Source organism: Diceros bicornis, chromosome 25, assembly GCF_020826845.1.
Source record: "Diceros bicornis minor isolate mBicDic1 chromosome 25, mDicBic1.mat.cur, whole genome shotgun sequence".
Lineage (NCBI taxonomy): Eukaryota > Metazoa > Chordata > Mammalia > Perissodactyla > Rhinocerotidae > Diceros > Diceros bicornis.
Window position 1 is genome coordinate 21,734,158 of NC_080764.1, and position 22,218 is coordinate 21,756,375.

General features: G+C 38.3%; 1 protein-coding gene across 7 annotated transcripts in view; it reads right to left on the reverse strand.

The window, feature by feature from the left end:
* MYBPC1 (myosin binding protein C1) overlaps positions 1-22,218 on the reverse strand; it is a 91,137-nt gene that overhangs the window by 54,977 nt on the left and 13,942 nt on the right. For 2 of the 7 annotated variants that reach the window (XM_058568565.1, XM_058568562.1), the window contains exons 2-9: positions 18,572-18,619; positions 16,109-16,150; positions 14,896-14,937; positions 13,625-13,666; positions 12,681-12,722; positions 5,244-5,282; positions 4,680-4,715; positions 2,912-3,022 (exon numbers count right to left, since the gene is read on the reverse strand). In XM_058568565.1, the coding sequence (XP_058424548.1) occupies positions 2,912-3,022; positions 4,680-4,715; positions 5,244-5,282; positions 12,681-12,722; positions 13,625-13,666; positions 14,896-14,937; positions 16,109-16,150; positions 18,572-18,619 (402 nt within the window). The remainder of the gene's footprint in view (positions 1-2,911; positions 3,023-4,679; positions 4,716-5,243; positions 5,283-12,680; positions 12,723-13,624; positions 13,667-14,895; positions 14,938-16,108; positions 16,151-18,571; positions 18,620-22,218) is intronic. The other 5 variants (XM_058568568.1, XM_058568566.1, XM_058568564.1 and 2 more) reach the window with 4 other exon arrangements.

Here is a 22,218-nt window from a genome sequence, read left to right on the forward strand (position 1 = left end):
AGCAAAAGCAACAAAAGTCGGGGCCGACCCGGTGGCGCAAGGGGTTAAGTGTGCGCGCTCTGCTGCAGCGGCCCGAGGTTCGCCGGTTCGGATCTCAGGCACTCACGAACACACTGCTTGGCAAGCCATGCTGTGGCGGCATCCCATATAAAGTGGAGGGAGATGGGCACCAATGTTAGTCCAGGGCCAGTCTTCCTCAGCAAAAAAAAGGGGAGTATTGCCAGATGTTAGCACAGGGCTGATCTCCTCAAAAAAAAAAAAAAAAAAAGCAACAAAAGCAAAAATAAGTAAATGGGACTACATCATACTAAAAAACTTCTGCACAGCAAAGGAAACCATCAGCAAAATGAAAAGCCAACCCACTGAATGGGAGAAAATATTTGTAAATCATATATCTGATAAGGGGCTAATATCCAAAATATAGAAATAACTCATATAACTCAATAGCAAAAACCAAACAATGTCATCAAAAAATGGGCAGAAGATCTGAATAGACATTTTTCCGAAGAAGATATACAGATGGCCAACAGGTATATGAAAAGATGCCCAACATCATTAATCATCAGGGAAATGCAAATCAAAACCACGATGAGATATCACTTCATACCTGTTAGAATGGCTATTATCAAAAAGACAAGAAATAACAAGTGTTAGTGAGGATATGGAGATAAGGAAACACTTGTGCACTGTTGGTGGGGATGCAAATTGGTGCAGCCGCTGTGGAAAACAGTTTGGAAGTTCCTCAAAAAGTTAAAAACAGAACTACCATATGATCCAGAAATTCCACATCTGGATGTTCTTCTGAAGAAAATGAAAACACTAATTTGAAAAGATAAAAGATTTACAACGGCATTATCTACAATAGCCAAGATATGGAAACAAGCTAAGTGTCTGCTGATGGATGAATGGATAAAGAAATTGTGGTGCATATACACAATGGACTATTTATTATTCAGCCATAAAAAAGAATGATATCTTGACATTTGTGACAACATGAATGGACCTCGAGGCATTGTGCTAAGTAAAATAAGTCATACAGAGAAAGACAAATACTGTGTGATCTCTATTATATGTGGAATATAAAAAAACAAAACAAAACAAACTCATAGATAGAGAACATTGGTGGTTGCCAGAGGCGGGGGGGTAGGGGTGAGAGAAATAGGTGAAGGGGATCAAAAGGTAAAGAAAAAAAAAAAGAAAAAAAAATGAAGTTGCCTTCCTGATAAAAAATAAATAAAATTAAAATAAAATCACTTTACAAATTTACTGTGTTGGCAAGTAGTGATGTTTAAAAGGTACCTCATTTGTAGTTTTCTGAGCACTTTCCAATGTATTAATTATTAGAGCAAAAAAAGAGGAAAAAACCTCAAATATATGGATTTTTTCCATCCTTTTTATTAGGCAACACAATGGGAAGTCTGGAATTATAGGAACATGACTAAATGAAACTGATCTTTTTGAATTAAACCTGCCTATCTGTTTGTATTGACCGATTAGACCCTGAGGACAACCAAACCCTAGACCAGCAGCCAGCCCAGCATTTTGATGTCTTCCAGAAACATGAGGGGAGCCAACTTTTCCATTCTCATGCAGTGTGCTGCTACATTCTAGACCTAAAAGAAGTAATTTTAAAATATAGTCAGCCACGTGCTCATTTGCATAATATTTGGTAAGTGTCAAAGGCTAGTTCTGATCACAATATATTCCTTATAAAATTTTATTTAGTTAAAATTCCTGGATCTGCAAGTCCTTCTCTAACTTACCACCCTGTTTGTTTCTTTCATGGCACTTGGCTTTTGTGATTATCTGTTTATTTGTTTAATTTCTTGTTGTGTGCTCCTCCCATAAAGACTGTCAGTTTTTTTTTTTTTTCTTCTGAGGAAGATCAACCCTGAGCCAACTTCCGTGCCAATCCTGCTCTCTTTGCTGAGGAAGACTGGCCCTGGGCCAACATCCGTGCCCATCTTCCTCCACTTTATATGGGACACCGCCTCAGCATGGCCTGACAAGCAGTGCGTCGGTGCACGCCCGGGATGTGAACCCGGGCTGCCAGAAGCGGAGCGCGCGCACTTAACCACTACGCCACGGGGCCGGCCCAGACTGTCAGTTCTGAGTGCTCACGTGTTACACTCAGTGTTCAGCACAGTGCCTAAAACAAGAGGTATAATCAATATTTTTTGAATGACTATCTCCAAAATTGAACCATCTGTCTAACTAGCTTCCTCTGAGATGCTACACATTATGATCTAGCAGGTGTGCAGATTTGTAATCATCTTATGGAATGGGGCACACCATAAGGACAGCAAACACGGGCTCAGAACTTTAAGATATGCCAGGCACTGTTCAAAGTACTTCACAGGTAGTATTACCCCTATTTTACAGATGAGGAAACTGATTTGAACCCAACCTGGCTCCAGGGTCCAGGCACTCAACTACTACATGCTAAAAGTTACTCAAATGATAGCTGTTTCTCACCTTTTCAGGTTGTAAAAAGCAGGATTTAGTATATACATCCAATGGAGTATTATTCAGCCATAAAAAGGAAAGGAAGTATTGATTCATGCTACAACTTGGATGAACCTTGAAAACACGCTAAGTGAAAGAAGCCAGACACAAAAGGTCATGTATTGTGAGGTGTCACTTATATGAAATATCTAAAATAGGGAAATCCATAGAGACAAAGCAGATTCGTGGTTGCCAGGTGCTGCGGGGAGGGAGAATGGAGGGTGACTGCTTAATGGAGTACATGGTTTCTGTTTAGGTGATGACAATGTTTTGGAACTAGATAGAGGTGGTGGTTGCACGACATTGAGTGTACTAATAGCCACTGATTGTTCACTTTAAAATGGTTAATTTTATGTTATGTGCATTTCATTTCCATTTTTTAAAAAATGCAGGATTTAATACTCACCAACTTTCACTGTTCCTGATTGAGGCTTTTCCACCAACAGGGTGGAGAGCTGAGAATTGGCATTCTGTTTATCTTGATCTTCTGTGGCAGGTGATTCGCCAAGAGACCATTCTAATGAGCAGAAAGGAGGAAAAGCATCATTTCAGGGCCGGGTCCTTCTTAGGCAGACTTACCTGGGTTTGTTGGTCTCATCAACGTGAAGCTTTTCTTTGTCTAATAAACCTGGATAAATATAACATCATCCTTTCCATCTATCTCTCCCAGCCATCAGTAGAGGGTGACAGCCCATTCTTACAGGGATATCTCTTCCATGATGGAATAAAGGAACATTTGCTAATTCCTAGAAATAGTAAAACTTTTCAGGTTAAGTTGTTACTCTGTCCTTGTTGGCAGCGTGGTTCCTTTGGTTCCTCAACCTGCCTGTCCTCTAACAGACAAATAATGGTGGGAAATATATTAAAGCAGTACTCTTAGTATTTTTCCAGGTGACTGACTATAAGGCCATATCTATACAACAACAGAATTGGATGGGTCAGTTTGTAGGTCAACTGGGAAGAGTCAGACAGCCAAGCTTGGCCTGGTATTTCTAGATTCCTACTGTTGTGTCATTAGACAATTCTATTAGGGTTATATAGATCTGGCCATGGTTTGACAATTAAGTAACAGACCATGACCTACAGGTACAAATTTCAAGGATACTAGGAGTGTCCTGAAAAAAGAAAAAAAACGAAAAAACAGAAAGTAAAATATACTCTTTGAGGCTTTCCCATGAAGAGAGACATGCTGGAAGTGAAGTTTGTTTTGCGTTTTCTAGTTTGTACTCCAGGTGCTTATCTGGTATTAATCAGCAGTCAACTCCAATGAGAAGGGTAGGGGAGAGAACTATAGATGTTCCCTCTGTCTCCAAGAGCTGAAGGCAGAGAAGTTCAGTTTCAGCCACTTAATAACTGGAAAAAAAAATGCATGGGTTGCCAACTCTCTACCTGTTAATGTTTCTTGAAAAAAAGGAAATGTGTATTTAGTTATTTTAGTTTTCATGTATCAATCACGCTTAGCATTTGTATCCATAGGAGACCATCATTTTCACAACGAAGTTATGTAATGTAGTCACATGGTTACACAATCTTTTTTAATACCCAAGTTGATGTTAAAATTTTATGTTGTGTGTGTCTGTGATCTTAATAGCAATAATGAATAGTGGCCATTCACATTTGCAAGATGATGGCAGGAATTTTTATTGTTTTGTTCATTTCTATACCTGCAAGTGCCTGCAAAAGTGTCTGGCCCAGAAGAGGCCCATAGGAGGATCATAGTCGGCCCTCAATACAAATTTGTTGAATGAATGAATGACATCATAGAATTGTAGCACAGCTGACAGGATGCGTTTGTAGGTGTTGTATCAATTTTATGTAAAGTTCTATAAAAATGTGAATTATGATCTAATTCAGCACATCCCAGTAATGGAGATTTTAAAAGTTTTTTAATCTCTTTGTATTTGCAAATGTTAAAAATGGTAGTTATAATAAAACCAACAAACCTGTGGTATACGTGGCTAGATTCCTGAATTTGTGTGTGTGTGTGTATCATGCAAAATTAATTATTTCTCAATACATTAGTTTTCTTGTAAGAGAAAATGTAACGAAAGATTGCTTAAAAAGCTACAAACGGAATAAAACAAAGATTAGAATCAATACAGCTTCAAGAAATGAGGTCAGTAGTGATTATATTAGGATGGGGCCGAGACACCTTGCTCCAGGCGTGTGCTCACCTGAATCTTTTCTTTCCAGGGCCCGACTACCCAAACCTGAAAGGAAAGCGTGATTTGGGTGATACAAGGGGAAGGGGGTGGAAATGGAGGGCTGACTTCAACCTTCTTGGATTCCCCCAAACCCTGTCTCTTGTGATGATGGGGAGAGAAAGCTAGAAGTTGGCTTGGATGGAAAAATCAGGAGAGCTTCAACTATGAAAGCATCTATAACAAGTATGTGTCTTCTTTAAAAAATGTTGATAAAATAAAAAAATCCAAATATCTAAAGAACGTGGAAAAAGAGTATATAGCCGGACATAGAAGACAAACATTTTTGCCCCTAAAATTTATACCCAAGATTTACTAGTCATTTATTTCACAAAGAAAGCCTCTTTTAAAAAATTTTCTCATGGAAAGCAAAAATTGCCGCTAAAGCCAACGTTTTCCCTCTTGGTACTGGTGCTGGCAAAACCTGGTGGTCCTGCTCTGCGCATGTTCTCACCAAGGGGCTCTGCCTTTTCTTTTCTTTTACCGTCAATTAATAATAAACTACAAAGTGGGAGGAAGGGTTGGAATCATCCTAACCTGGAGGTAGGGCACTAGGCAGGAAGACTTCCTCTTCATCTGAAACAAGAAATAGGAATAAAACGTCAAGGAGAAAAGGACTTCGTCTCGAGTATCCTGAGAAAAGAGAAATCTGAAAAAGAAGAGGAGAAACTACACAAAACACTTTCAACTGATGAGTAAGCCTTAGAAGACTTGGTACCTGAAAGATTAAACTTGAGTACTTCGGGCCAAAGAGAAAAATAAATAAAAAGATGAGAGAGTAGGTTAATCCAATGGAAGTGTAGACTGAAATATGGAACTCTATGTAAGTGTTTTACGTGATCGTAGGTTAGGAAAAAAATTAATGCTAAAAATCTAACCTCGATGAAATCAACAATGGAAGTGGTTGTCGAGTTCTTGTTTTATAACTAAAGTCAATTACAGACATAATTCATATGCCACGATCATTTGGACACAGACATAAAAGCAAACATGTATCGTTTGAGAACTCTTTATCCACCACCCTGAAAACCTTGTGATTAATTCCCCTTCTGTATTTAGGAAACAAAAGTCAACAGTAACTAATATAAATCAGTTGGTGATACTTACCAAGTTCACCAATAATTATTTTAGGAACTTTATAAGCATTTTCCCAAGATTATATTGGTGTTGGCCAATGTATAATTTTTAAAATATTTACCCATGCACATCTGTGAAATTTAAAATATGCCTTGTAGTGTTTATGCACAGAGGCACTGAATACTCCTCTTTTCTAAAACGTCTGAATTTCAAAGTGTCTTTACATTTTAGACGCTTAAATAGGCATTTGGTGTTATCTGAACCTCTGCCCCTCCCCTCCCAGAGCATGACGACTAGTGTTAGTGTCAATAATAATAATCTTTTGTAGTTAAAATACTGGAATAATTTTGGATTTCAAAATACAAACTTATATGATTATATAAAATAGAATACAGAAAACACATGCATGTGATGGAAAAAATTCCTGAAAAGAAGAGGGAAAATAGCACATTTTGGTATGACATGATAGAATATTTACAACAAATATTAATTACTAGTCTGAAATTTCTTTTCTAAAAGTCAACTGGAGATACATTTTATTACTTTTTAACAAAATAACCAATGTAATATATAGAGAACATAAATGTTAAATCTTCAGAACCCAAGAGGAGATTCACTGGATACTGTGAGATTCGGAATTCTTCAGAGGAAGCTTTCTGTGGTCAAAGAAGCTTGGAAAACGCTAGGCTAAATAAAGTTAAATGCTTGTATTTTATTGTATTGTGTGTGCACGTTTGCTGAGGGATATCTCAAAGCCTTCAGCTTTGTGCTGATATGTGCTGGCTCTGGGGGTGGAGACAAGAAATGATATAGCAGTTAGCAGTTTAGCAAACTTAGTTCACTTTTGAATCCTTTTCGCTGGGAATATCCATTAACATGCCACAAAACCGTGCATTTGAGGAAGTGTACGTATTTCTGAGCTGTCAGGGGAATTCTGTATTTCAGAAGACTGTTAGATAATTAAAATTTCACATAACCAAAAATAAAATACCTTGCAATTGTTCTATATTATTTGCCATTAATTTAATTCGATGTTAGTATTTTATTCTTGTAACCTATTTGAAGACTTCTATTTACTGAAATATGTAAAGAATGTTGATATAAAGTCCTGTAAAAATTCTTGAAAATGAAGTTTTAAATCTCAACCAAATCTTAGAAAGGAGCTTCGTTTATTATATATAAACTAGAAACTAGAACAATTTTGAGTCAAATCGACACTTCATTTTATACAGGTTTTGTGGCTGTTTTTTGTTTGTTTGCTTTGTGTACAGTGTGTAATGAATCCTTGGGTTAATTGTTTAGAATGCTAAATGATTGAAAAAAGAGTATTCACATACTTTCATAAAACTAAAATGAAAAGATAATCCATTTTTTAGCAAAAATTTGATGGGTGAGTAGTTTCAATGTCCACTAAATGTTAAGACTATTTGCGGGGATGTGCACAATTATTTTAGACTTTTAAGGCACCACATATTAAAGCAGTAGTTCAAAGTATTGTGAAATGATACTTTAGATGATCCAATGTTACTTCCAAACAGCAATTACTTCTCAATTGGCACTATTTGATTCATTGTACATAAATTTTCAAATTTACTGAAGTGCTAGAAAATATAATTGACAAGGGCAAAATTTACTCTTTCTCTTTTTTTAAAAGTAGCTTTGGTCCTGGCATCCCTTTAGATTGAGAAATGTAGTTAAGATGTTGGGATCCTGACCTGAAATTCTTGAAAAGTCACCTGGTGGAATTTGGTTGAATTGGATGAGAATGAAAGGTTTAATTGTTCTTATTTACCATGGAAAAGCGAGTTCTACTGCTAGAAGGGAAATTGAATATCCAAGTCTTTTGCATTGTGCCTAATTCAACAACACATATATGAAAGGCATGGCATCATACAAAGAACATTTTCAAACAAAACAAAACAAAAAACACAATATGTAAGTCATAGTTTTTTTTTTTTTTCTATTTAGAAGTGACTACAATGACGATGAAAATGTACACATCTGGTTTTGGCTTTTTAAAAAACAGTGTACATGAAGACCACAGACCGCAGAGCAGCAGAGCTGTCTCCCCCAGCTACACAGAAGGGAGATTTACCAAAGCAGAATTTTATTTGTCTTTAAATCGTGGGAAAATAGCATTTGTAAAACTGTAAAAATGATTCTTTAAATGACTGAAGTTCCCAGATAAGAATGCCTGGAAAGTCGAGAAAGAACTCAGTCTCATATTACAAGCCTGGGATTTTGGGGGGTACACGTGAAATCTGGAATGCGAGGGAGGGAACTCCAGCAGTGGTAGAATGTGTACATTCTTGAAATTCTCCACACTCTCTTGGGCATAAAATAACTTCTACTTATGGTTGATTTAAATTGCCTTTTTAAATTAATTTTTTAAGTAAAACAAACTTGGGACAATTGTTGAGATTTTAGAGTAAAGACCAAAGAGCATATAAAATTAAAATATAAGTGACTGTAAATAAGCCTCATTAAATACCTTGTTTGATTTAGACAATTTATGAGTTCCTCAAGCAGGGTAATCAGCTGCGGTAATTATTGGCGTATGTGACCAAAATTAACAATGGCAACAAGAACAACCAGAGATGGAAGACAATAACATCGACAGGTAACATTAATTCATCATGTTTTGAGGCATTTGATTAATTTATCATATTTTCTTAATGAGAAGACATATGCCTTCACACTTTGATGCTTTTGAGATCAGGATTCATCTTACAATATATAAGTTTAGTTAATGAGTTTTTCCCCCAAAATCTATTAAACCAATGTTGCATTTTATGATGGTTCTGTCTTAGAATTGAAAAGTATGGTGATGTAAATTTTTAACCAAATTCATTACAAAGAAATAATGTAATTAGAATATATAGATAAAGTACAAAGACTTTTTAGTAGATGGTTGATTGTCTGACACCTAAAGGCAAAATTGTACAAAAATATTTTAGTATGCAGTAAAAAGCACCAGGATAATGTTATTGCAGATGTAAAGGACCTAGGTGAAAAAATGATAATCATTCTTTCAATTTAAAAAAATCATAATTTAGGAGAAATTTACTGGAACTTCTGCTGATTTCCTTCCTCATCTGCCAACCACATTTACACCAAAAGAAAGACTCTTCATCTCAAGTTATGTGAGATATTTAAAACACAGGGTTCATTCACAGTAGTTTATGTGGTAATGTTAATGTTAATGCCTGGAAAAAGAAAGTAAGTTTTTACTTCCTTTGCAGCAATTACCAAAGGCAATTATTTTTCTGAAAGAAAAATAAAAGAGACAGTAACTATTCCAATTGGGCTTACCAAAAAATATACAGACTAGAAACGAATAAATGCAAAAATAAATATTAAAAAAAAATCAGAACTTAGTCATTGCAATGAAGACCACTGATCTTCAAAGTGGTCCCTGATTCTAATGCTGCTGGCACATTTGGAACCACCCACAGGACCAGTTTGGAAACTTCCCACAGGGCCAATTGTTAAGGCACAGAAGAGACTCAGTCTCATTACCCTATGTTCACACTTACAATGTTGGTTGACCAAAATAAAGTAGGATCCCATTTGAGAACCCACATTATTTTCTACAGATGGCCCTCCATGACAATTGTCTGCTTCCAAACTTGAAATCCACTGTCTTCTGCTGGTGGTTGTTCTCCCCTGTAAGCTCCCTAAAGTCGGCTCCTGGAGGGCAGGACCCAGTGTCCAGACCAGCACCTAGCACATAGCTAACACTCAGTAAATACCTGCTGAATACGTGAACATTAGAACAAAAGGCAGATCTTTGGCCCTACTGAGGATATAGAAAAGAATCTATATTTTGCATTCCATTGATTTGCCACCTGTCATTTTTCTGGAAGAATTCTAAGCCACAGCAGCATTATTTTTATAAGGATATTGCCTCCCAGTATGGACACTCTGCAAGGGATTTGTACATCTAAATTCTGGTATTGCTGTTTGGTTAAACACATTTCTTTACTCTCATCCCTATTGTTTCAATTCTAGGACAAAGTGGGCAGTGTTAGGGAGCAGGATAGCTGGATGGACAAGTTCAGAAGCAAAGAAGCAAATAATAAAACCCCTTCCTGGAAAATCAGCTGTTTCCCAGGCAGAAACTCTTAATAAATGTGAGAAAGTTGACAAATCTAACCACAAACACTACTTATAAGATTGATATCAGAACCAAACAACATTCTGTGGCTAGAAAAATTTTTTTAGGACATTTCCAAGCCTTTGCAGAATGATTCAGGCAATCTAGGAAAGATAATAAGGCTGCGTTACTATGAATAATGTTCTTAATAGTGACAGTCTTAGAGCTATCAGTTGAATATACTTCAACTAATTAGATAGAGGACTAATCAAAGTGCTGAAAATGTGCTAACATCCAGGTGTGACCATTTTCAATAGCTTTGAGTTGGTTTTACATCATACATCTCTTCTGAGGATGAGCATTCTTAATGCACAGTGCTGGTATCTCATTCTGACCTCACTAACTAAAAGTATGCATGGGATGCTCATCCTCTTGCCCAGCCAACATGTTAAATGGAATACAAATCTATCCAGATTACTATCATCTGCATGATCTGCAGGTAAGGCAGCATGGAAATTCAATTGTTCATTCATTCGACAAGTATTTATTAGGAGATTGCCACATGCAGTTCTCTGCCAGACACTGGAAGAAATAAGATGAAAGGCCCAAAGAGGTGTTAAGACATGGTGCCTGACTGTCAAAAAGTTTACAACCTGTTAGGAAAAGGAGTGAACCATTAATATGTGATTAAGTGGAGAAAAGAGTGATTTAACGACAGAGGCAATAGGTCCAAGAGAAATCAGGAGGAGAAAGTGGAAATGAGAGAGAGCTAGGATGGTCAGGGAAAAGCTGACAAAGGAGTGAAACCTGAGTTGAATGGTTGAAAAACAATTAGAGGCACTGAGGGTGGGGTTAGGGTGAAGGACATTCTAGCCAATGCTGGAGAAAACGTCTGTTGCACCTGTCAATCTTCTTTATGCTCATGCAAGGCTGCTATCTCAACCAGGGGTATACACAGCACTGATTATTGTGTCTACTTTTTGCTTAAGTATTTTCTTTGAAATTTCTCTGTCCTTGATGAAAGTGAGTAATAGTTGAAGAGGACTGTATATTTAGAAATAACTTTCCACTTACCTTCTTTATTTAGGGATGTCACTTTCTATCCTAAATTGATTTGCTTCCTAGCCACGTGAAGCAAATACACACATGGCAGTTTTATGCATCTGAGCCAGGGCCTTGCTTAACTTCTGCAAATGTCAGAAGAAAATGCTACTAGTTTCAGCTGCCCTAGTCATCTGGCCTTGCTCTTTCATTGTATTGTGTTCTGCATAAAGAAAAAAATTTTTGTTGGTTGGTTGACTAGTTGGTTGGTTGGTTGATTTTAATTTACAGAAAGGCATTTTCTCATTTAAGCATACAAATATAATTTGATGACTTTTCAGATGAATGGTCAGGCACAAGCTTTGTTTAAACTTTGACAGCTTGCCCTCTGGGATTACATCATCTGCTCTATTGGTTGAGCCTTACAGCCTGGTTCAAGCACCTTTCCAAATTTGGAAACAGAGGTGTATGCCATCGGCTTTATAGAGAATAATGTTACAGTAACTTCAGGCAGGATGTCCCAACATCCTTGAACCCATCTCATGGAAGGAGCTCCAGGAGTCTGCACTGTCTGCATTCCATAAGCAAGTAACCTTCAGACTGTGGCCCACGTGGCCAGGATTAGTACTCAGGTTGCTATCCATGGAAGCCACTGAAGGTCAAGTACATAAGTGTACTAACATTATGTGTTCATTTATGAGAGCATAAGTTCAAGTTAGCTGAAGAAAAGTGGTTCAACGTACTGAAAGAAAGCAAAAAAGTGTTTTACTAATGTATAGGAGAAAATAATGTCATAGCAATTAGGTAATGAAATATGACACAGTGAGAACAAAGAGATACTTAAGATGCTCTTGAGTGGAGTCCAGAAAAAAGAGAAAGGTCTTATTGTAGTCAGGAAATAAGTGGTTATTCCAAAATTTAGACTATGTTATTCATTACACAAATAAAAGATGAACTTTTAAAAATGATGATACAAACATGTAAAGCAGAATTGTTAAATCTACCTCTGTGAAAACTTTCTTCTATAGAAGACTAATGCCCCTTAGCTTAAGGCAGATGGTCAGTACTGACAATAACTTCCTCCATGAGGAGACAAAAGAATTAGTATTTCATGGATCCACAGCAGGACATGATAAAGATTATTCATTTTCTAAAGCTGGACTATCTCCATATAAAGTAAAAATAGAATAATATTACAGAAATAAATGAGTTTCCAATTTAAAAAGGAGCAACGTGATGTTTGCTTAAGGTTGTATTGTCCATCTATATAAATCCTTACATAAATCTACATGAATACATAGTCAGTGCTACAAAATGAGATACTCATCTTCAAAATTACTAGTGAAACCTAGAATAGTTCACACAGTAAGATGAAAAAATTCCAATAAAAAACAATCTAGGTAATCCAGATAATTTGCCATATTGGTATAATCCCAAGAAGACCAGACACCTCTCTTCCTTCACATGCATGTCAGGACTCGGAAACTACCAGTAAATTTGCTGGCATCTCAACAAGTGCTTGTGATATTTTTATCAGTGTTGTTTTTTCTTTTAGAAAAGTCTATAATGAAAACTGATCAAAGCATCGTTCATCATTAGGCTGATGGGTCGTGCAGACAGGAGGCAAACAAAGAACTCTAAACCACACTGATGCAAGACAATGCAGAGAAATTCTATGGGGCCACCATGGCAATCATCACTGACCTCTTTCTGCTTCTAATTTTGTGAATTCAGCCTCACTCTCCCTCCCTCCAACTCACCTTTTGCTGGTGTAGTTCCGGCTTCCTTCTCTTTTTTTGGTTCTGTGTGGAAAGTACAAGCACAATTTTAAAAGTATCTTAAAGAAAGCATTTTATTGTGTGATGATCAATGGGGTAGAGGAGAGGAGAGAAGAAATTAATGACAATAGAACGGATAAATGATGCTATCTACTCATTTATTATCCTATACTACGTGAATTATGAATTTGGGAATTATACTATAGAATCGCATTAAACTTTTACTAAAAGCAGTTAGTAAATCTGATGACTTTTGAAAAAGTATATATAGAAACATGCAATACAGATTTTGTTAGAACATACTTAACTATGCTGGGACTGTGTTATAACATGCTGGCATGGAAGTGAGTATAAAATGTGGGTCACTTCATTTTAGACCCCAACAAGGGACTGACTTTTTAAGGAAGTTTAATCCATGTAATGGTTCCCATAGTTTGGACTTCTAGATGATACCATAGTAAGGAGCTAGGGTGTAAAATCGGTAACTGTAACTCTTTGAATAGTTTCAAAGAGAATATTTTGGTACACATGTTAATCTGGGTTGAGTTGAGTGGCAATAAATGCAATACAAGAGCAGTAACATCAGATTTTATCAGTTGAGACCATCTAGTTTGCACTTCTCTCTGTCAAGAATCATATTAGTTTAGATACTTGGAAATAGTGTCTGACCTGTATATGTAAGAAAAGAATTGTTTCAAGCACGAATTCTCTCTTTTTTTTGACTGATGACTAATGAAAACTGATCAAAGCACCGTTCATCATTAGGCTGATGGGTCGTGCAGACAGGATGCAAACAAAGAACTCTAAACCACACCGATGCAAGACAATGCAGAGAAATTCTGTGGGGCCACCATGGCAATCATCACTGACCTCTTTCTGCTTCTAATTTTGTGAATTCAGCCTCATTCTCCCTCCCTCCAACTCACCTTTTGCTGGTGCAGTTCCAGCTTCCTTCTCTTTTTTTGGTTCTGTGTGGAAAGTACAAGCACAATTTTAAAAGTATCTTAAAGAAAGCATTTTATTGTGTGATGAGCAATGGGGTGGAGGAGAGGAGAGAAGAAATTAATGACAACAGGACAGATCATAAATGATGCTATCTACTTATTTATTATCCTATACTACGTGAATTATGAATTTGGGAATTAGACTGTAGAGTCATATTAAACTTTTAATAAAAGCAATTAGTAAATCTGGTCACTTTTGAAAAAAGTATACATAGAAACATGCAATACAGATTTTGTTAGAATATACTTAACTATGCCAGGACCATGTTAAAACATGCTGGCGTGGAATTGAGTATAAAATGCAGGTCACTTCATTTTATTTTTATCTTTATTTTTTTTAACATGTCCTATTTATTTATTTATTTATTTATTTATTTATTTATTTATTTATTTATTTATTTATATATTGTGAGAAAGATTGGTCCTGAGCTAACATCCGTTGTCAATCCTCCTCTTTTTGCTGAGAAAGATTGGCCCTGGGCTAACATCTGTGCCCATCTTCCTCTACTTTATATATGGGACACCTGCCACAGTGTAGCTTGATGGGCGGTGCATAGGTTTGCATCTGGGATCCGAACCTGTGAACCCCAGGCCGCCAAAGCAGAGCGCTGGAACTTAACCACTATGCCATCGTGCCGGCCCTTTTTAGACCCCAACAAGGGACTGACTTTTTAAGGAAGTTTGATCCATGTAATGGGTCCAATAGTTTGGACTTCTAGATGATATCATAGTAAGTAGCCAGGGTATAAAATCGGTAATTGTACAATGGTTTCAAAGATAATGTTTTGGTACACATGTTAATCTGGGTTGAGTTGAATGGCAATAAATGCAATATAAGAGCAGTAACATCAGATTTTATCAGTTGAGACCATCTAGTTTACACTTCTCTCTGTCAAGAATCGTATTAGTTTAGATACTTGCAAATAGTGTCTGACCTGTATATGTAAGAAAAGAATTGTTTCAAGCATGAATTCTTTCTTTTTTTTTGACTGAAGACTAATGAAAACTGATCAAAGCACCATTCATCATTAGGCTGATGGGTCGTGCAGACAGGATGCAAACAAAGAACTCTAAACCACACTGATGCAAGACAATGCAGAGAAATTCTGTGGGGCCACCATGGCAATCATCACTGACCTCTTTCTGCTTCTAATTTCGTGAATTTAGCCTCATTCTCTCTCCCTCCAACTCACCTTTTACTGGTGTAGTTCCGGCTTCCTTCTCTTTATTTGGTTCTGTGTGGAAAGTACAAGAACAATTTTAAAAATATCTTAAAGAAAGTATTGTATTGTGTGATGAGCAATGGGGTGGAGGAGAAGAGAGAAGAAATTAATGACAATAGAACAGATAAATGATGCTATCTACTCATTTATTATCCTATACTACGTGAATTATGAATTTGGGAATTAGACTGTAGAGTCATAGTAAACTTTCAAAAGCAGTTAGTAAATCTGGTCACTTTCGAAAAAAGTATACGTGGAAACATGCAATACAGATTTTGTTAGAATATACTTAACTATGCCAGGACCATGTTAAAACATGCTGGCGTGGAAGTGAGTATAAAATGTAGGTCACTTCATTTTATTTTAATCTTTATTTTTTTTTAACATATCCTATTTATTTATTTGTTTATTTTTGTGAAGAAGATTGTCCCTGAGCTAACATCCATTGTCAGTCCTCCTCTTTTTGCTGAGAAAGACTGGCCCTGGGCTAACATCTGTGCCCATCTTCCTCTACTTTATATGTGGGACACCTGCCAAAGTGTGGCTTGATAAGTGGTGCATAGGTCCACTCCTGGGATCCGAACCTGTGAACCCCGGGCCGCTGAAGGGGAACACGAACTTAACCACTATGCCACTGGGCCAGCCCATTTTAGACCCAACAAGGGACTGACTTTTTAAGGAAGTTTGATCCGTGTTATGGTTCCAATAGTTTGGACTTCTAGATAATAGTATAGAAAGGAGCCAGGGCATAAAATCGGTAATTACACAATAGTTTCAAAGAATATATTTTGGCACACATGTTAATCTTCTGGGTTAAGTGGCAATAAATGCAATACAAGAGCAGTAACATCAGATTTTATCAGTTGAGACCATCTAGTTTGCACTTCTCTCTGTCAAGAATCATATTAGTTTAGATACTTGGAAATAGTGTCTGACCTGTATATGTAAGAAAAGAATTGTTTCAAGCATGAATTCTCTCTTTTTTTTGACTGATGACTAATGAAAACTGATCAAAGCACCTGTCTGATGGGTCGTGCAGACAGGATGCAAACAAAGAACTCTAAACCACACTGATGCAAGACAATGCAGAGAAATTCTGTGGGGCCACCATGGCAATCATCACTGACCTCTTTCTGCTTCTAATTTTGTGAATTCAGCCTCATTCTCCCTCCCTCCAACTCACCTTTTGCTGGTGCAGTTCCAGCTTCCTTCTCTTTTTTTGGTTCTGTGTGGAAAGTACAAGCACAATTTTAAAAGTATCTTAAAGAAAGCATTTTATTGTGTGATGAGCAATGGGGTGGAGGAGAGGAGAGAAGAAATTAATGACAACAGGACAGATCATAAATGATGCTATCTACTCATTTATTATCCTATACTATGTGAATTATGAATTGGGAATTATAATGTAGAGTCACATTAAACCTTTAATAAAAGCAATTAGGAGATCTCGTCATTTCCGAAAAAAGTATACATAGAAACATGCAATACAGATTTTGTTAGAATATACTTAACTATGCTGGGACCATGTTATAACATGCTGGCGTGGAAGTGAGTAAAAAATATGGATCACTTCATTTTAGACCCCACGTGAGTGGCTTTTTCAGGAAGTTTGATCCATGTTGTGGTTCCAATAGTTTGAACTTCTAGATAATATCATAGTAAAGAGCTAGGGTATAAAATCGGTAACTGTACAATATTTCAAAGTGTACATGTTAATCTTCTGGGTTAAGTGGCAATAAATGCAATGCAAGAGCAGTAACATCAGATTTTATCAGTTGAGACCATCTAGTTTGCACTTCTCTCTGTCAAGAATCATATTAGTTTAGATACTGGCAAATAGTGTCTGACCTGTATCTGTAAGAAAAGAATTGTTTCAAGCATGAATTCTGTCCCTCTTTTTTTTTGACTGATGAATAGAGATCTGAGTCTTATTTAACTAACAAAGACAATTTGAGCAAAGTTGGGTGGAGGCTTGTTTTAGCAACAAGAGGTCAATATTGTGCAATGACTATGAAATATGGCGTAATAAAAGGGACTCTGTAGAGGCCCCGTGACAGCCACTGATCTGAAGAGGAGAAGGGAAAGGGTATGTCCGTAAAGGCCTGTAGGTCCTCAGTGTACTCAGTGTTGGCAAAAACAAATCTGTATGTACAAGGAGAAAACCTACGAAGGAAGAAGATTCTAAGAAGAATGTCACACGTCTACTCTGCGTAAAAGATAACTAACCTGAGCTGGCTCCTCTGTGAGTTCATATGGCACTGAGCCCGTTTGCATTCATTTCAACACATAGCTATTTCCATACTATTTAAGGGTTTTAAGTGTGTGCATCTAGTATTCTTAGCGGAACAAAGGGGCTCCTGTGAACAGATTTCTCAGACTGCCCCACTGGAAAATGATCTGCTGGGTTGAAGAGCGTCATCATCTCCTTGTAGATTACTACGCAAAAAGATCATCAGAAACTGAGGCCTTATTCAACTCCTGCTTTCGTCTAGGCTGGACTGGTCTCCAGTGATCTCCTAGCCCCTGGCTTCACACCACGTTGTCAATTCAAGTAACCTGCATGAAATCACGTACCACCTTGTGAGGTTCTTATGGTATTGCCTGACTTTCAATGTAGTGGTTACATTTTATTTAATGTACGGTTCTCCCCACTGTATTTTATTTTCTACTTGGCTGTAAACAAACTGAATATAGGAAAATGTGTTCTATTTAGAGCTCCCCATCTGGTACAGCATGTCTGCACCTAGTCATTCATGAGTATTTGGTCAATAGCACATGGTAAATACCCTGTGAATAATTCTTAAATGAATGCCAGTATCTCATCTTATTGAGGAGGAAAAGTGATTAGAGAGGGCACTTTGGTATCTTCATGGGAAAATGCACATAATTTTGGTTGCCTCCTTCTTGGGCACCATTTGCCTGAGCAGACAAATGATTTTGAAGATCCATGTTGGGAGTTTAACATCACACTTGGGCTTGTCATTCTTCCAATCCTGTTCTCTTCCTTAGGTCTATGTGGATGTAAAAGCAGGCTTTACCTATGGTGCATCGCTGGGCACTGCCTCTACCTGCTAAGGAGTTCACTGGAACTCTTCATTCCTTGTTTTCTTTTGTTGCCCCTGGTGGACAACAGGGTGCTAAGAACTAGAGAAGCTGTTCCTGATGTTGAGCCTCAGAGACCACCAAACTTTCCTGGAAACTCCCCAAGGAGTTTCTGGAGGTGCTTGACGGTGACATAGTTCATGTCAGGAAGGGGTTGCTGATCTTCCAGTACTGAGGATCCACTCCCCACTCTCACAAGAAAGATGTAGGCTTCGTGTGCCCTCCCCTCTTTGTGAAACAGCCCTGCAAATCCTTCAGCTCCCTGGAGGCTCAGCCTCCACAACGCTAAGACATGGGCATGACAACAACTTTGGTATAACTCGAAGGGTTTTATAAGTATATGACGTGCCAACCAAATCAGTTAACGTGAGAGGGTTATATAAACACAATGTATTACTGTTATTATAAACCTATCACAGGTGGGGTCATCCAGCTTCTCCATAGGAGTTAAGTTAAAGCTCACAGCTTCAACAGAGGCCAAATCATGCTGGGATGGACGTTCTGGATTTGCAGTCCAAACATGTGAGGCAGTGTTTTTACTCACCTTCTGGGGGTGGGGCTGGGGCTGGGGCTGGGGCCGGCACTTCATTTTCTGGAAATGAAAAGAGTAATGGAAGTGTTAGGCTCACTTATGACAGAGAAAAGCTACCAGGCTTTGTTCAACTCTGGGCAGCCATCTCACCTGAGGGATGGAGCAAGAAAAGCATCAACCTATGGTATTGGGGAGGCCCAAGACACACTGCCTTTTAATGTATGGTGTGAGGTGAGGATCTAAGTGGTATTATATAGATTTCCAGGAGTGATGGACAGAGCACAGGTAAAATGTGTCCTTGTCACTTAGGTATTCCCTCAGGCAGCAGGCAGGGCAGTAACGGTGCTGAGCCTGTTTCCCTTATTGGAAAAATGGACATAACGACATTTGTCTTATATGCAGTGATGCCGGGAGGATGAAATGAGACACAGTGAGTGGCAAGCACATCCTTTAGAGCTGAAAGCGCTCACATCCTGTAGAGCCTAAGTTAAGGTTGGTGCTCAGTAATTGAGACCCCACTTTCCCCACAGAGCAAGGGCACCGCAGCACCTCTGACATCATCCTGCCCTCATGAGATACACTTTCTGAATAATGATGGGACCAAAGTCCTCTGGCTTTGCAGCGTTTCATTTTATTACAAGACAAACCACTGTTCACTGGGAAACATAATCAACTCCTCTCGCAGTTGCTTCTGGAAGTGCATACGCCTGGAGTAGATTATCACCTACGCTTACCCAAAATTTTCAAAGCTGTGGTTTGAGGTTTTAGACCTGGCTGTGGATATTCAGAATTACAGAGCAGTCTGGCGGTGAAGCCTGTTAAAGAATATACTACGTCCAAGTAGCTAAAGGCATACCCCTTGATGAAAGGGCATAGAATTTTCCCTGCTGAATCCCTATGGATGCCCAGAACTGGGAATTAATGACATATGTGAACCAGCTGCTCCTACTCCAGGGCAAAAAGAGGCAATTACTGAAGGTGATCTCTTTTAGAATAATTTTCTGCTTGATAATTAAATATTAAAGAAAAGTTTTTGTATTATAGGCACATTGTGGGATCCCAGGAGCCTTATCTTTGTCAGGCTCTAGGATTTTCCACAAGTGGCTTTTTCCAAACAAAGAGGACAATATCTCACAACAAGCAGTTTGGCCCAAGGATCATCATCATGTGCAGGTCAAGTGCCCTCTTTGATCTAGGCAGGTGGAATGAGCACAGAAGAAGGAATGGACTGCACCGTAGCAGAAATCAAGAAAGGAGCTATGCATGGCTGCCAGGATGCAGCAATGCTTTCTCCCATGACTAATTTTTTGTGCCAAGTAGAAACTCCAATTTATCATTTATAAAGAAACAACTACTCTCATTCAGATGACCGTAAATAAGTATATTACTATTTACTAATGAGGGAGAAAAAAATATAACCAAAGGAGAAAAAGCATATAACCTTACAGATTGGCAGAAGATGTGATGTTGTTGGAAGATACAGTGAAAGCACAAGTGTCCCGTAGATCAACAGAAATGCTTTGGTTTCTTCGCCATGTCATGGAAAGGATCATTAGTGCCAACGTCAAGCAGAAGATGAAACCCTTGGTCAAAGCATTTTATTTTCAGAGAACCGAGTACAGAAATGGAAATCTAATATTGACCTCTTGTCTTTGGATGAGTTATTGCAGCACACTGGTGTCAGAATACTGAGAGCGAGAAGCGAATTTCTCAGATACACTATCTTTTGGACTGGGCCGTTGTTGCCCAAAGCCCAAGGAGCTCCTGCTGGCTCTCTCTCCAGACAAGTTTCTCTGCCCTCCAGTCTTTTCCCACAGCTGCAGGGGTTACTTATGCCACAACTATGTTTCCTCCTGTTCTTCTACCCGAGAGGGTCCCTGTTACCTATTTGGTTAGGTCTATACTCTTCAGGTTAGCATTCAAGACCGTTGTCAGCAGATACTTCCTCCCTCTCCTTCCTCTTGTTGCCTCAATTGCCTCCTCCTGTGGTACCTCAGTAGCCCCTCTGTTCTAAAGCTGGTTTCTCTTTTCACCTTCTGACCCTTCTGCCACGGAGAAGAGTGATGATCTTCTCCCCAAGAGACATTTTGTTTTTTCTCTACACGTGGTTGTGTCAGATAGACCCAGGTTCGAATCCTGACTCTACACCCTATTAGTTGTGTCATCTGGGGCAATTCCTTAGTCTCTATCAGCTTTGGTGAAATAAGAATAATAAATGATGTCTTAGTATGCTAATCCTATGTAAAATGCACAGTACAGTTCCTGGCATGTAGATAGAGCTCTGCAAGGTGCAGCAATAACTATTACCATTATTATTATCCTTTGGCAATCTTGGTCTGTCTTTTTGACATTTCTTGTAAGACTCTCAGAGCTAATTATTTCATTCTGTTTCCCTCCCTTATTCTCTTGGCATTCTGGACCACATCATAATACACTCTTTATTCACTAATTATTTTCCAGTTGTCTCAGTATATTTATGTTTCTTTTCCCTCCCAACTAAACAAGGACAGAGATCTTTCATTCCTTTCCTTTCTCCCTGGTACTTCATTTTATTGCTGAAAACACATTACATGCATAGTGAATCGATAAAAAAGAATTAAGAAAGAGGTCTTTGGTGATTGTGTATGAACGATCAAATTGGCCGAGCTTTCTCAGCATCTGTGTAAACAAAGGCCCATTTTGTAAGGGAGGCCATGGTTGCTTAAAATTCTGTTTTGGAAGTAAGGCTAAGGGTGAATTCTAATCAAATAAATAAAAGAGAATCGTCTGGGACACTGAAACTCTAAATGTGTCCTGAATGCGAATTCTCCATTTCCATTGTCTCTGTAGCCCCAATGTTCTGTGTAACAGCCCTAAAATCAAACAAAAATGAGAATTTAAAGGGCTTAGTTCAGCTTCCAACAAATCCACAGAACATCGGTCCTTAACAGCCAACTGTATCAGTTAGTCAGAACTACAGAAACATTATAGAATATTAATGCTGGTACATGTTTAGGCTGGTTGCAGGACGTGGAAGTAGGAAAATGCATGCCTTCCTGGTAAGTAGGCAGAGCCAGAGCTTTTTCTTCTTAAAATCACAGAAACCCCATTACTTTACAGCCAGTGAAGGAATAAATAAGTAACAACCACTTATTGGTACCCACTGCATGCAGGACTGAGTATATAGTAATTCTTACAATCCTTACAACTCTATGAAGTCAGTACTATAGTTATCCCCATTTTGCAGATGGGAACTGAGGCCCTCCAAGGTCTCACAGCCCATGAAGGGTAGAGCCAGGCTCTGGCCCAGGTCTGCCTGACTCAGAACCTGGGCTCTGCAGCACGGGGCTGTGCTTCCTTCTCAGCTGCTTACACTTGTGGAGGCAAAAGTGGGCTCATGGACTTTCCAGAGATATTACCGCATTTTTCCCACTGAATTGTTTGGTCTTGTCGTCATGGCCACATGGCCTCATATGGATGTTGCCCTATCCATAGGACTAGAATGTGCCTCGATTTCCTCATTTATGCAATGGAAATAATAGCAAAACCTAAATCAAGTGTTCTTGGCAGGAATGAATGAGTTCCTGCAGGGGCAGGGAACATGGTAAGCCCCATATATGCTTTACCTCTCTTTTCATGGTTATCGTCATTATTACCACAATTTTACTCTGACATGCCTG